This window comes from Phoenix dactylifera, chromosome 13, assembly GCF_051530095.1.
Source record: "Phoenix dactylifera cultivar Ajwa chromosome 13, Ajwa_hap1_PhDact_Kaust_v1.1, whole genome shotgun sequence".
Lineage (NCBI taxonomy): Eukaryota > Viridiplantae > Streptophyta > Magnoliopsida > Arecales > Arecaceae > Phoenix > Phoenix dactylifera.
In genome coordinates this window covers 20,270,131-20,285,704 of record NC_143202.1, presented here as the reverse complement: position 1 = coordinate 20,285,704, position 15,574 = coordinate 20,270,131, and the positions used below count along the sequence as shown (strand labels likewise).

The 15,574-nt window shown below is 33.3% G+C and overlaps 1 protein-coding gene across 1 annotated transcript; it reads right to left on the bottom strand.

Moving 5' to 3' along the window:
- Window positions 1-361: 361 nt before the first annotated feature.
- Window positions 362-3,185, bottom strand: LOC103720275 (putative WRKY transcription factor 75). The gene is made up of 2 exons (XM_008809892.6): window positions 2,687-3,185; window positions 362-714 (listed from the first exon to the last, which is right to left on the bottom strand). Exons 1-2 carry the CDS (start codon window positions 3,049-3,051, stop codon window positions 531-533), a joined length of 549 nt encoding a protein of 182 aa, XP_008808114.3. The 5' UTR covers window positions 3,052-3,185; the 3' UTR covers window positions 362-530.
- Window positions 3,186-15,574: the final 12,389 nt, after the last annotated feature.

Here is a 15,574-nt window from a genome sequence, read left to right as displayed (position 1 = left end):
ATTTCTAAATTCAGAAGAAGATCAGACCGCAAATGGTAACTTTCTTGGCAAATGGTAATTCGCGATGCTTTAAAGCGTCGGTAAAGGGCGACGCTTTAAAGCGTCGGAAAAGGACGACGCTTAAAAGCATCGCTAAATTGAAATTAGCGACGCTTTTGAAAGCGTCGGAAAATGTTTTTTCCACTGTAGCATAGGTGACGCTTTACCGACCCTTTGAAAAGCATCAGGATGGTTTCTACCGACGCTTAAAAGCATCGCTAATAGCCAAAACAAGCGTCGCTAATATCCAAGTTTCTTGTAGTGAGTGCATTAATTAAATCAATGGATATTGAATATTAACTCATTTTTTAAAACTTAGTCATTACAACCTTTTATTCCCACATATTCGATTAATAATCTCGAGAAATACATATATAATGCAAGTCTAGAGTGAATATAGTGTACATAAAAAACTGAGTAACATAACTCAGAATACACTTTGAACAGTCATGTAAGTGCTTTTCTATACAAATCGGTTTTAATTTTCATTTTTAGACTCGAAAGGTAGAGTAAACTTGCATTTGATTAAGTATATGTTCAAAGCTATCATTGGATTTCTCTATTGGATGAGTGTGTATTCCCTCGTACGTAGTTACGACAATTCCTTCATCCTTCGATAGGCGTTGAATTTGCTTTTTGACATTGCACCCTTGACTTGTACATCGATAATAGCTTCTGCAAACATAAATAAAATTATATATTAAATCAATAACAAGATATATATTAAGCCTTCACTATAATTGCTTATTATAGTCTTCATATCCAAACAAGTAATTTTTTACAATATTAACTGATACTTATTTTACCTTGCTGATTTAGATTTGATTTTTTTTTTTTTGCTGATTTTGATTCATTATTTTCTTAATCAATCTTATTTCTCCAGATGTTTGTGTATGTTATATATTATTGTTTCTAAAGAGTGTTTTTATGTTAGAGGTCATAAGCACTTAAACAAAATACAAAACTCTCGACATAGTATATTTTAATAAATGATGTACCAGCATGAAAATTTATTCATCACTTTAAAATGCTTCCATAATATTAACATCTCCGATCACTAAATTGTTGCTGTTTATAACTTCTCAACCAGTTAATCTTAGTGTTTTCTTACTCTTCTCTGATAATTTAAGCACATAAGTGACATATATTCCATCATTATTGCTATTAGCTTTTAGGAATACGTGGAAACAAGTGCTAATGGCATTCTTATAATAAAGAACATAATTAACAATATGTAACATATTCAAAGAACTGGTTAGCAAATAAATTTATCAGCAACGTTGAAGTAATTAATTTTGATCTTCTTAGAATTATGGTGATCTGGAGCTTTTAAAAGAATCTATTATCATTAGCATCTGGGCTACACAAAAGAAAAGAGGGGGAAAAAAAAGAAATAAAAGGGAAAAAGCATTCTTTCAAAAGATGGAAGGAATTCTATTATTTTTTAGTAGAAAATAAATGCTTTTATTATCATTATGATATCTTTAATGCCGGTGTTTCTTTCTCAAAGGATTCCACAAATGAGCTACAAAACTCCGAGAAAAACTGCAGTACTACATGCTTAATCAACTAAAAGGTTTCCATTTGGTGGTGGGGGAGAGGAGGAGGAGGAGGAGGAGGAGGAGGTATTAATGCTTTTTCTTGCCATGCAAGACAACGCAGCAGAAAGGGCACTATTATCATATGGTAGCGAAAAAGATCTGCCTAAGGTCCTAAGATAAGTTGGTAACATCTCTAAGTTGCACCTGCACCTAGTTCCAATTACTAAAAAATTATACACTATTATTAAGCCACTAAATCATGACATTATTGAGAAAAAGCATGGCATGCATTCGTTGGAGCTGAAAGAAAAGTAAATTTGGACTGCTATGCTTAGCAATAAGATGAGGCTTTCTGTAAAATATGTGGCTATTTGAAAATGTCGATGAAACATATCAACATTATTTAGAAGAGTTAATGATAAAGATAATCATGTATCTGGGATGCCAGTGAAGTAAGATGCTTAAAGTGAATAATTAACAGAGTCAAAAGAGAAAATTTAGCAAGAAAGGGAGAAAAGGGACCTACAGGAATGCAACAATAAGAGTAAAGGTAAATTAGATTTTTTCTAGAAGCCTTGATGGGATTTTTATAAAACTGAACTAGCTAAAACTATTCTTAGTCAGAAATTTGACCGCCCAATTTACTATTCGTAGAAGGATGGATACCAAAACATGTGATTTAGTCCACGTCATCTGGACATTAAAGAGTTGGTTTACAAACAATATAAGCAACCTCCACAATATACGCTTTAGAACTTGCCAAATTTTTGTGGTAAGTTAAAATTAAAAAGTTGCCTATCATCTCTTGAAGCACTAGAACCCCATCAAAGATGAATGGTTCTTTGAGACTTCTTTTAGGAGAAAGGGTTTTTGAGACAACTCTGAGTTCCAATACAATCTTCTCTCTCATTTTAGGTTTGCTCCATAACGAATCTTCCATGCAATAACGGTGGGATTCTAAATCTACGGAGTTGACAGTTAAATGATAGCAATAAAGGTGCAAGAACACCACGTTAGCTAGCGGGGTTGGTGATGCATCCATGCACCAATTATATGGAGAATAAGGTAAGGGAAAGAATGGATAAAGGAAAGCAACCGAAACCGACCTTGGGAACTTGTTATTCTTCACTGCCTTCTGCCCATACTTCCTCCATCGGTACCCATCGTCGAGGATGTCCACTTGGCTTCTCGTTTGGAAGGCGTAGCGACGCCTCCTCACCTTCTTCTCACCCTTCTTCTTATGGGGCTTCGCCTCGTTCTCTGGCCCTCCAAAGGACTCCCTGTGAGAAGCTTCATGACCTTCTGAGGATGAAACCTTGACCTCTTCCTTTAGCCCCAAATGCCCTCCTGAATTGTAGTCATGGAGGCCAAAGACTTGGGTGTTACCTAGCATATTGGATGACAAGTGGGGTAGTTGGGAAGAATAAGAAGAAGGTTGTAAAGGGAATAGTACTGTGGGATAGTTCTCCATGTTATCAGATATATGAGAGAGAGAGAGAGAGAGGAGAGAGATAAAAAGGAGCAAGCAGAGGGATATGGGGATGGAACCGTGGAAGAGAATATAAAGTAGCGGGGAGGGAGGTTTGTGTGGTCTTCATGCGATGGGGAGCTGATGGCGGCTTATAGAAGAATGACAACGATCTAGAGATGTAATTAGCATCACCTCATGACCAAGGAAGAGTCGTAAACGGCAAGTAAATAAAATAAATGGGGTAAGAAAGCAACACTTAGCTCTTTTTCTTGCAATGCCTTCACTTTTTACGTGTGTGAGGAAGCAACGTGGAAAGGCACTGGGTGGCGGCCACATCCGTCTTCAGGTATAACACGCTATTGTCCATGCATGTAATGGTCTCGATTTGTCTCCTGTGGGTCTGGGAACCACAAAAATGGGCATAAATAGCTAATCCAGGCATGGTCATAAGATATTTTTAGATTATTTTGCCCCGTGCCCAATGTTTTATATTGCATACTTATGACTATGGCCTTCGAAGAGTCATATAGTGAAGACCTCATATTCTTTTTGTTTATGCTAATTTATTTTTTTTTCGAAGAAAAAAAATCAAAATCCATCATATGTACAATCAATTAATGTTTCAATTCCCTGGCCTTTACATCAATTTTAATCTATGCTACATTGCAGTTCTATTTCTTAAGAAAAAAATGATGTGGGGCAATGGTATAATTGGTAATACTATATACATGGATTTTGCTATATTATAATATAAATACCGCTACCTTCCAATAAGTTTTTTTTTATAAATAATACTTTATTATAAATACTATCATAAATTTGTATTCTGCAGCATATAACTTAAAATGTTGGGAACTAAAACTGCTGTTATGGTGTTTAATTAATATGCTACTAAATGATATCACAATACATGGGATTTTAGGAGATTACCGCTAAATCTTAAATTATTATTTTTTATACAAAAAAGCTTGCATCTAATCAGCTCAAAACCATCAGATATATTATGGTATGCATTTTTGATGGCCGCCAAATCTCTCATGATTATAACCTTGCGGTAAAGATATTTGCAATAAATTAAGTTAGCATATCTCCTTAGCATTAGTATATATAGATCACCAATTCGACCGGACTTGTATTAAAATATCAAAATTTAGAAATTATTTAAGATAAGAACATATAATATAATAATATCAATATTTTTTGCATCAAATATCATTATTATTTTTTATTATAGTATAAATAAAAATAACCATGAATTATCTATTCTTAAAGAGCTTGTAAGAAAAAATAGATATGAATAAATACTTTTAACAACAAAACTTTGAAAACGTCATAAAGAATAAAATAAAGTAACTTTATTTTTCATTTTCATGAAAAATAAAAATATTTTTTATAAAAATAATGATTAAAATATGAAATATCACAATATATATCAAATATTTATTTAATGACCTAAATATATATATATTGAATAAATTAAATAAACTTCTTTTATATAATAATAATATATGTTGTGCTTTGGTGGTTAAGGGTTTGCCATTAAAACCAATGATCACCGGTTTGATTCCTCCCTTGGTCCAAATTTTGGGTCATATGGTTCATTTTTGAAAAAAAAATTACAAGATATTATGGCTAATTGCAGCTAAATACTCGAATAAAATATTGGAATTGAAACTTAAAGAACATTTATATATGCGGCTAAAAAAGAGATTTTATTGTTTTTTTTTTTTGAAAATGCTGGCAAGTAATTATTACCAACACCATTTTAAGATGATACATAAGAAAATGCCAAGAAAAATATTAGAAAAAGTATTTACGGTATTCATTTTTGGTTATAGTGGCACTTAAAAATGTTGCTGATAACTATTTTTGTTGTAGTACAATTAGCAGAAGCGGAAGTCTTAATATAAAAACAAACCTCAGCAAATAATATTAACTAAATCTAGATAAATTCTTACTTTAGCTCTAGTCTTTTAAATTAAAGCGGTGGTAACTATAGAAAGAAAATACAATTCATGTTGTCGTTGTAGCACTAACATGGTCCAAATGATTTGCCTTGTGAATCACACCGGCCGACTCCTACCACACAAGATGGTGAAGATAGCATGTTCAAGTGTCCGAACCCAGACACGTAATAAAATTGAGCTCAACATGATCCCCACGAGTCGTGCATGAGGTCTACCATTAGCCTCCACATGGGAAACTAGAGGTGTAACTTTCTTTTGCAGGTAGCTAGGCATCTAGAATCGGCACTGGAATTGCCGGGTTTCGTGTACGCAACCTACATATTTTTCTACGGGACTTGAAGTCACAATGATGGGCGTGGAAAAGGCTGATCCGTACATCCACCGTACTTCGCACCATGCGTGAATCTTCGGGCTGCGAAGCCGCCGCTCTTGAACATTCTTTATTCGGTGCGGCCCGTTGAATTCTGGGAATCTTGGAATAATCTATGTGCTACCAAACAGTCTATTTCTCGAGTAGATGGCACACGTGTTTATGGTAGGTAGTTTCGAAAAACTTTCCTGCACCTTCTTCTTATTCTTAGTTCTATGTTTGGTTGACTAAAGAAAAAAATGGGCGGAGTTGAAACCTATCTATCATTTAGTTCGAGCAATTTTTAAAAACTTAGATGAAAATAAGAAATTGTTCATCGATTCTGGCTTATTAGTTTACATTCTTTCAATTCAGAAGAATGCAAGGAAAGATAGGTGGAGTATGTAAGGAGCGGATTTCTATGTTGACAAAATTACTTCTAATTACTTTTTTGATAAAACTCTAACAACTCTTCATTCTTTTTTATTAAAATATAGTTTAGTGAAAAAGTTATACGAATATTATTTATCCTTCCTTTCATTCTTTCTATACCAAATAGAGAAGGAAATCATTTTCATCCGTCCATTTTTTCTCCTCTGTTCATCCTTCTTCCAATCTATCTTCTGTGCCAAACAAAGAGTAGGTGGTGCAACATCCATAGTTTTCGTCAACAATTTAGAAGAGTGAGTTGGAAAAATTAAGAGGCCTTAAGTTTAAATACCAACTCTTAGTACCCATCGATATATGGTTTTAGTTAATTATACAAATATTCTAGATGGTGCTTGTCAAAATTTATTATGTTAATTATATATAACAATATTTTAATAGGTATAGATTGAAATATCTGGTTCAAAATTTTATCCATCAAGATCAATGAAGGACTCTTAAAATAAAATTTAGGATCGTATAAAATACATAAAAACTAAAAATCATTTATTTTGCATCTCTCTTGCCTATATATGAAGCCAGCCATATTCACCACCTTAAAACACCTCTCCAATGTGATAGTTGGAGATTGGTGCACTACATGGATTGATAGGTAGAATCTCCCAGGCCTCTCAGCCAATCACCAACTTACACATAGGATCCTTAATTTCAATGGTGACATAATGGATGACCTCTAACATTTTTGTGATTGAATGGACTATAATTGGTTCAACATCTAAATATTGAGTTTTGTGTTGTTAGTTTAATTTAGATTTATTTAATGCTAGAATAAAAATACTCATTATTGTATTTGCTAGGATCATTAGTTGGTGCTCGATCACTCATAAAAAGGATAATAGATAAATTCTATTATAACATTCTTTTTTTCTAGAAGCAATAGTAACAATTATTTTAATTGAGCATACACACAAGCAGGTGCTTGACTATAGTCCTGTTTAGGAAAGCTTTTGGAAGGACAAAAAGTACTTCCATCCAAAAGTACTTTTAGATGAAATAGGGGTGTTTGGTAAAAATTTCGAAAAGTTATTTTAGCTTTTTCAGAAAACTAAAAACAATTTTTTAGGAAAAGCTCTATTTTAGAGCTTTTCAAGTACTTTTAGGCATGGTCGGAAAAAAAAATTTTGACCAAAATATCCATGATAAAATATAACAATTACATAAAATATTCTTTTATTATCTTGAAAATCTGATAGAAAATTTATTATAGAGACAAATGGTCATCAGAAGGATGAAATATTAATTTACTCTAATAATTATAATATTTTCTATTTTTATTATTGTATTATACTATAAATATAATATTATATTACATTATATCATAATATATTAATATATTATATTAAATAATTTAATATTATGTTATATTATGAAAAATTAATTTACGCTAATAATTATATTATTTTATACCTTTATTATTGTATTATACTATAATATAATATTATATTACTATATTATAATAATATTATATTACATAGAGTAATATTATACTATATTATATATTTATGTATTAATATATATTATATTTTATTATGTTATGTTGTATAATATTATGCAATGTCCTTTATGATCATTTTATCATACCAAAAGTACTTTCTCAATTTGTTTACCAAACACATATTAAAGTGCCACAGCACTTTAAAAATGTAGTTACCAAACAACAAATATTTTTTCATAAAAGCTCTACTTTAGAAAGCTTTACTTCTAAAAGCTCTGCTTTCAAAAGTTTTACTGCCAATAGCTCCCCTAAATAAAACCTACGTATTTTGGGGTTGGGGTTGCATGGTTGGATAATATTTTTCAGATGAGGTGGGGCTGTCAAAACCTGAATTTTTTAAGTATGGCTGGAGTGGAGGAGATTAGAATCCTGAAACCTAATTTCAATCAGACTTCCGTCCGTCCTAATTCTCCAAATAACGGCAAAAAAAATAATAAATTTAAAAAATAGTCGGTAATATTCTTACAAATTTCCATCTAACTTGGTTAGAATTCTATTCCCATTCATGACTCGTATCGACCATCGGTCCAGAATATTGAGATGGGTTGGATCTGAAGGATGAGATGCTCAGATCTAGGAGCCCCGGATCTACTAATTTGTAAACATGTTTCGTTGATGCACACCTGATGCATTTGCTTCTCTAACAAAATCATGGTTTTTACACATAAATCCATAGGAGAAAATTCTTCAAATCGAGCATCACCATATCTCTCATCAATTAATATGCAAATTTATTTCCTGTATATATACAGAAAATACCAGAATACATGGTACAGATACAAATGGCTGCATGCAGCCTAACTTTTGACCGGATCCGGTGCACAGTATAATATTCAATTCAAATAAAATTCTTTTTTGAAGCCTATGTTGGAACTCAAATTGGTTATGTCTATCATATCCATTGGGCTAGATGTTGCATGTAGGCCCCAGTGGAGTGATTCAAATTCCAATGCATAGGTTCTAAGCATTAGCTGTTTATATAGGGTTTTCATTGATGTTTTCCTTTTATTTTAGACAACGTGAAAGTATGGTCCTTCTCACATAGAGAAGAAGAAAATCTAATCATAGATCCTTCTGAATGGGGTCTCTGAAATTTCTTTCTCATGGTGGTGACCAAAGCACTTAGCAAACCATGATGGGAATTCCACATCTGATCTCACAAGATTAACCGTCTCCCTTGATTATTAAATGAAAAAGAAGATGCCTATTTCAACCATATCTTTGTGACCTTTTTTTGGTCAAGGAACGTGCTACTAGTTTTCAAACTTCAGTGAACCCTAATTGATGGTTATGATATTTAAATGTGAAGCATGCCGATAGTCGTCGCTGCAGAGAAGAAAGTTACTTCTATGACAATAATTCATGCACCAATATTATTTGTGCTAGCAATATTGGTGGTCTTCTCAACAAGATTCTTGGGACATGATGAGATGCATCAAGTTGAACCCTTCATTGGATGATCCTATTTGGTTGCATGTCGCTCAATATAGGGTAATAAGCTTTTGATATCGAAGGTGATGGAGTCATTTAGGCGATAACTTTTTAATAAACTTTTGAAACACTTGAGACAATTTCCTTGAATGAAATCCCACTTGATTGTTTTATTATTTGCCTAACTTTACATTTACTCTACTATTAAAAGCAAACACTCAAACCATTCATGAGGCTATGATCAAAATGTGTCCATTTTTCCACAAGATGGGCAACACATGCATTTTTTTTTTTTTTGGAGAAAAGGGAGAAAAGGTTCCACCTAACTTCATCATGCAGATAAAGGTTACCACAAAGGGTAAATTCTGCTATTGTGGTACCATCAATCTATAAATTGTGAACTAGCCTGATTATCTTGTGATTTGACTTGCTCGAAACTAGATTAACTCTTCCTCACAAAATCTAAAATTTTACGTGAGCTTTTCCCTAATGACGTTGCACCCTGACGTTTTCATTAGGGAAATTTCAGTATTTTCTCTTTTTAAATTGACAAGCTTAAGAAACATGCTAGTATTTATAGATTCTTAGCATTTGTTAGATTAAGAATGCCGAAAGAAGGATCGATGAGTCATTATCAATGGAGATTTCGTAAATAACCACTCTATTAATCATAAAGTTTTCTACCCAAAAGAAAACACAGATTTTGAAAGTATATTGCAACTTTCTTATGTTTGAAAAGGTTAAGAACGAAAAACCATCCTCTTCCTTGTCATTGCATCACATTGGAAATTTTTGTTTCTAAAGAGTCTTTGGAAAAGTCACCATGTAACGCAACGTAGAGCAAAAAAATTGTAAAAAAAAATGTTTTGGGAAGCCATGAGCATGAATGGAATGGTTAAGAATATCCAAGAGAGGAAACAACGTATGAAATGGAAGCTAGAATTCAGTAATTATTCTGAGCAAAGGTGTGCTGTTAGGAGTGTCTTGTGGATTTGTGACTCCTAGATGTGGAGGTCAAATTCTTCCAGACCGGTGGATTTGCTATTATTTTTTATTTTTTATTTTGCAAAAGTCAGTTTCCTTATTCTAGAAAAATAGTAGCAAGAGATCGTCACTTGCAATAATTTCGAAAAAAAGAAAAGCATATTTTTTATCAACACCATCACCAAATCTACCTCCACTAGCACCATCATTTCCGTCACCATCATAGCCATTGTCTCCACCATACCACCCCAACACCACCGCTACCCCACCACTATCACCATAATTACTATATTTGCCATATTGCTAACACTTTCTCCTCTACCATTGCCACTATCACCATACTTCCACTATCATTATTGGCACCTATACCGTATAGTCGGCACCTCAACACTAAAATCATTGCCACTGCCTCAACCGTTACCATCGTCGTCACCTCCACCATATCCCTAGTCATAGTTGTTGCTACCACTATCGTTTCCATTTTTGTCATTCAATTGCTACTCCTACTACCAACACCATTGGTGCCTCCACTATCTTCATCACTACTATCATTATCTTTGCCACCATTATCATGTTTATATTTTTTAAAAATAATTATTATACCAAATATATTTATATGTTTAAAAATTAGAAAATAAAAACAAGATTTCTAATTTTCTATTTGAAAAATATAAAAAAAGAAATGGATGCCGAATGGCACCTTAATGCATGATATCAAAATAAAGGAGAAAGTTGAGGCACTAGACTTGGTTGATCATAGAGAAAGTATTCTCAAAAGATTTATATTTGAACTTATAGTTAAGATTGGAGACAGAGTAATTCTGATTATTTACATTGAAATGATTGGAGAGATCAATTAGATTGGATAGAAATAATTATTACTATTAAAAATAGAAAATTAAATCAACAATTGATAGTAAAGCTAGGTGGTATCTTGTCTCCATGTGAGAGATCTTAAGCTCAAACTTGAGTGGTGGTGAATAATTATTTATTTTAAAAAATAAAAATTAATAAATAGATAGAAAATAAAAATATTGAATAAAAAAAGTAAGAATATTTTTGCAATATAGTATATAAGAGGAAATAAGTTAAATACCCTTACGATCATGAGGCATTTGTTTGAAAAAATGGGTCATGTTTTGGCAATTTTTACTTTATGAATTTGTTGATTATGGAGACACTACTTTCACTCCCCATGTTAAAAGCATTAAGTGTAGCAATTTGCATGCGTGCTTGTGGCTAACTGAATTAAAAGAAGATAGAAAAGATACAATCAGTAAACAAAACTAACAATTTATGTAATTATATTGAATATGCTTATAAGAACTAGGCTATGTTAAGGTATAAAATTAATAGTAGTACTAATTACTATACATGTAGACATGCAGCTGTGGAAGTATACCACTTTTTGTGTTGGTACTACACTGTACAACGTGCATGTATCTATTGGAATTGAAATCTTATACGCAACCATGCATGATGAGCATTGAGTTATTATATTATTCTAACGGGACTTAGGTCCATCTATTGGCACTGCACTTCTCAGTGATGTGCTAAAAAGATCTAGGGTTCAAAACCACCAAAAAAAAAATAGGCATTCTCATGAGAGAGACCTTTAATTTGTAAGTTTTTACAAGTCTTCATGCCAACCAGATGAATTAGCGTGCATACATAACCTTTTTTCTATCACAATTCAAACCTAGTCTTTGTCAAGGTGTTGTAGTTGTTGAATTTTATGCACCTTGATGACCATGGCTTTTATATGCTGATGGCAAAGAAAGACGGCTACTGAAGGCTACTTTGTTGACTATGAAATGTTGACGCACTCGAGGATGGATACTTCTACATCCTACCTTGGGCCATATGATCACACGCTGCACTGTACGAAATGAGCTATTCCACCATATGGTTCAATCCAAACTAAGTAGACAAGTTGGATTATTCCATGGAATTCGAACAAGATGTTCATATGAAAACCACATGCATTTCATGTATCATTCCATTCATCCTCTCATTATGACCAAATGCCATCTTTCTCCTACATTTTATCTTCATGTTTTAAATTGTGTGTGGTTGATTACAAATAGATGAAGTTGAACAAAGAATGAACATCCCAACTGAATGACATTGGATGGAATTACAAATTACTATACATGTGACCTGGGGAGCACCATCAATCTAGAGATCATATATGAATCCATGTCACAAGCATTGATCTGAACTCCAATAACAAAATAAAACGTTTGGCTCAATTCAGGGAAGATATTTGGAATGATAGCTGGATTGCATGCAAAAAATGAGTCGCACACACTTAAGCTAAATGTTATGCATGCGGCACTAATTCATGCTAGGGTAATAACATGCATGATGTTTCTAGTTGGACAGCATGTAAAAGGAATCACCTTGAATGTCTCTAATCAATAAGATCCAACAGGGTCTCAATGTCTCATATCACCTCCTGCAACACTATACAACAGCAAATTGGTGCAAAGACAAGAATAAGCATTTTTAACTTATGGATGTAAAGTTATTTGTACGGGAAAAAAAAAAAAACTTATTTGGTAATCCAAGGGAGCTTAGTTGCACACAAGTGCCTTATTTAGTTTCTCACAAGCAAGGTTACTCCCACAAAGTTACCCTGTATCATGCACAATTATCTCATTTTATAAATGCCAAAGCTTCAAATGACCCACTTTGAAAAGTCTATCTTAAGATTAGAAAGGCCACAATGTAAGACCTATCCCCATTGATGATTAGACATTGGGGTTGGTGAATTTTGCATAAAATATGTAATTATTAGTTTTAAAAGAAAAAAAAAAACAAATTTTGTTTCTTCTTAGATGATACATATTTAGAGATTCCTGGATTATTTTTTTCTATGGATCTAAGTATGAGACTGCTGATACATGCATATATACACACACATATATATAAACATCTAATACATATTTATGGAATAGTGAACACCTATATTTTAAATAATTATACATATTGCCAAATTAATAAGTAAATAAATTATTAACGTAAAATATAGTTGGACTTATAAATTTTATTTTTTATATAAAAATAAAGAGGAGGCAAAGTCTGTAAATAGAACTAAGTCTCAATTTACAACACAAAGTAGAAAACAGGCTTAGGATCGAGTAAATACAACTTTGTAAGCATCTGCAGCAAATATTCTTCTCAAATTAGGTGGCAACTGATCAAAAGTGAGCACAAAGTCGCCTTGCAATGTTCTTGCCGCCATCCAATCTGCGGTCTGGTTAGCTTCTCGTAGCACACGCATTACCTTGGACATCCTTATTGACCTTTTTCCTTGGCGAATATTAGGATATGTATTTGTTGGATTGAAAAACTACATAAAGCCATATTGGGATGCTTGTCGGATTGAAAAATTGTCACCTCTCCAAGAGTTAGACCACTACCAAATTCTATGAGAGATGGCCATGTTGCTGGAAATTTCTCCGTATGACTTAAGAAGGTGGAAGGAAACTTACTACAACTTTGTCTTCACTTTCTTTTGTTTCTCTGACTCTCCTTGTGTTTACTTGCTTTTCTTCACCAATATTTTCGACACAAATACAAAGAGAGACAGATGAATAACATGTGGGTCGAAAGAATTGGGAAACGGATTGAGCCAACCTTAATCCAATCTAAAAACAACACAATAGTGATTGATCCATTCCATTCCTTTTACAATTGGATCTGTTGGGTTTAAAAGAGTTTGACTTAATCAGGGTTATAGTGATGTTAGGGAAGATATTCACCTGACTAGATATGATAAAAGAAAAGGATTTATAGAAGTAAACCTAAGTTTTAAATCATTACTCAAATATGTTTGAATATAGATCATGCTTGGATTTCATTGAACCTAATTAGCTCAAACATCTGACTGAAACTTAAATTGGTGCTATTGTTGATTAATAGATCAGTGGAGTACATCAGCCAGGTTATGTAAGCCCGCTATGTCTATACTGTATATAAAATAATGGTTTTGAAATTCAAAAATGTTCTTTCTTGAACTTATCTCTCTTTTTTTTAAACCAATAATGCCCTCCTATTCCTTTAAAAGAGTATGTTCATACTACCACACACATGCACTCTCTCTCTCTCTCTCTCTCTCTTCTTTTTCTAATCAAATAGGAAGCTTTTGTAGGACCCCCATTAGACTCCATATTTCTCTAATTTGGCTCTCAAACAAAGTAGACCCTTTAATTCAATTTCTACACAAATTGAACTCTATCACTCTTTCTCTTTATTTTTCCTCAAGCATGCATTGCACATGCCTGATTACTAGTATAGTTAAAAGCAAAGGAAGCTAGACACCTAATTGCAGCAATCTCCAATAGCCTAATTATATAGCAACTGCCAATTGGTTTTCGGTTTAGGAGGCTAATGCTATCCCACACTATGCATTAGAGTGGAAGATTGTAATTAACATTTTGAGAAAGAATTTGATGTAAAAACCTTTCTTTTATATTCAAATAAGAAGCATATGTATCCCAAAAGACACTAGATTCAAATGACTTAATCTAATAGCAAGGATTATTAGCTAGCATGTATATTTGAAGCCTATGGATATATTTATGTCATGTTAAAATGAAAATCATATTGAATGGTTTGGTTTAGGATCGCTGTGAAGTGGAAATTGAGTTCCCATGCATGATGGTCCTGCTTGTAACACATGCTGGACTTGGAGATTCACAAAAGACTCCATGATAACTCTTCAATCCATTCATGCGCATGTCAAGATCCATCAGATCTTGTAGCCAGGTTTTCACTTTGCAGCATATCTAAGCTATATCCTATCGAACTACGTTCACATGCGCCAGAATTTTCCTTGCATCTCCCAAAACCTTTCCTTCTCCCTATGCAATGAGTTTTTCCCATATCTCAAAGACATGAATTAGGCTTGCTCTTATGACCATACCCCTCTGCCTAGCAAGCAGAGATTCTAGGTTTGAAGCTTGAATAATGCTTCCCCAAGTATTATAATTTAAGAATAGTACAGGTGGGTCCCCTTTTCTTTCTCTCCCTCTAAAAATCTGCATTAAATTCTTGATAGCACTCACGGTCTATCTTTTTAATGTTGCTGTGAGGATCTATGACGACATATATTTAGTCCCACATCAGCAATATACTAAGTAGATTTTGGATACTTATGCAGAGCCAAGAAAACCAAATAATACCTTCCGACTATCTTTTTTAGAAGCCTTAGGTTGCTCAAATGTAGTAAACTGGAAAATACTCCAGTACAGACCAATTCAGTTTGAGCTGATCATATCATCTGTGATTTAATTTATGATAGTAGTGATTAGATTTAAGTGGCTTTGAGCTCTTAGTCGACGCCAAAGCTTCAAAAAGAGAAGTATACAAGAACTCATACGGGTGTGTCTTTAGTCCCAAATAATTATAACAAAAAAATCTGCAAAAATTCTTGCTAGTCATATTTCCCCAATTAACCACACCAAGAAAAAAAAAAGTGCATCAAATTATGGCTAGCACCCAAGATGTATCTTCCAATGTTTTTCCAATTAATTGCACCAAACCTTTCTTAGCAAAAATTAATTTACCCAAGATGCATCTCCCATGTAATGTAGCTCTACATATACCTACAACACATCTATTCTTTCATATAACCTAAACTTTTGAGTAGAGTACTGAAGAGGCCCCGGTCTCAACATATTTCCATGGCCACGCGTGCTTCACATGCCACTTCCTAGAATTGATAACCAATTGCACCAAATGCAGAAAATTGATGTTAGATGCTACTTTGAGATCTAAAAATCCCATCAAATAGTTTCTAAGAAAATCATTATAGCAATAAAATGGAACATTGGAGACAAGTGA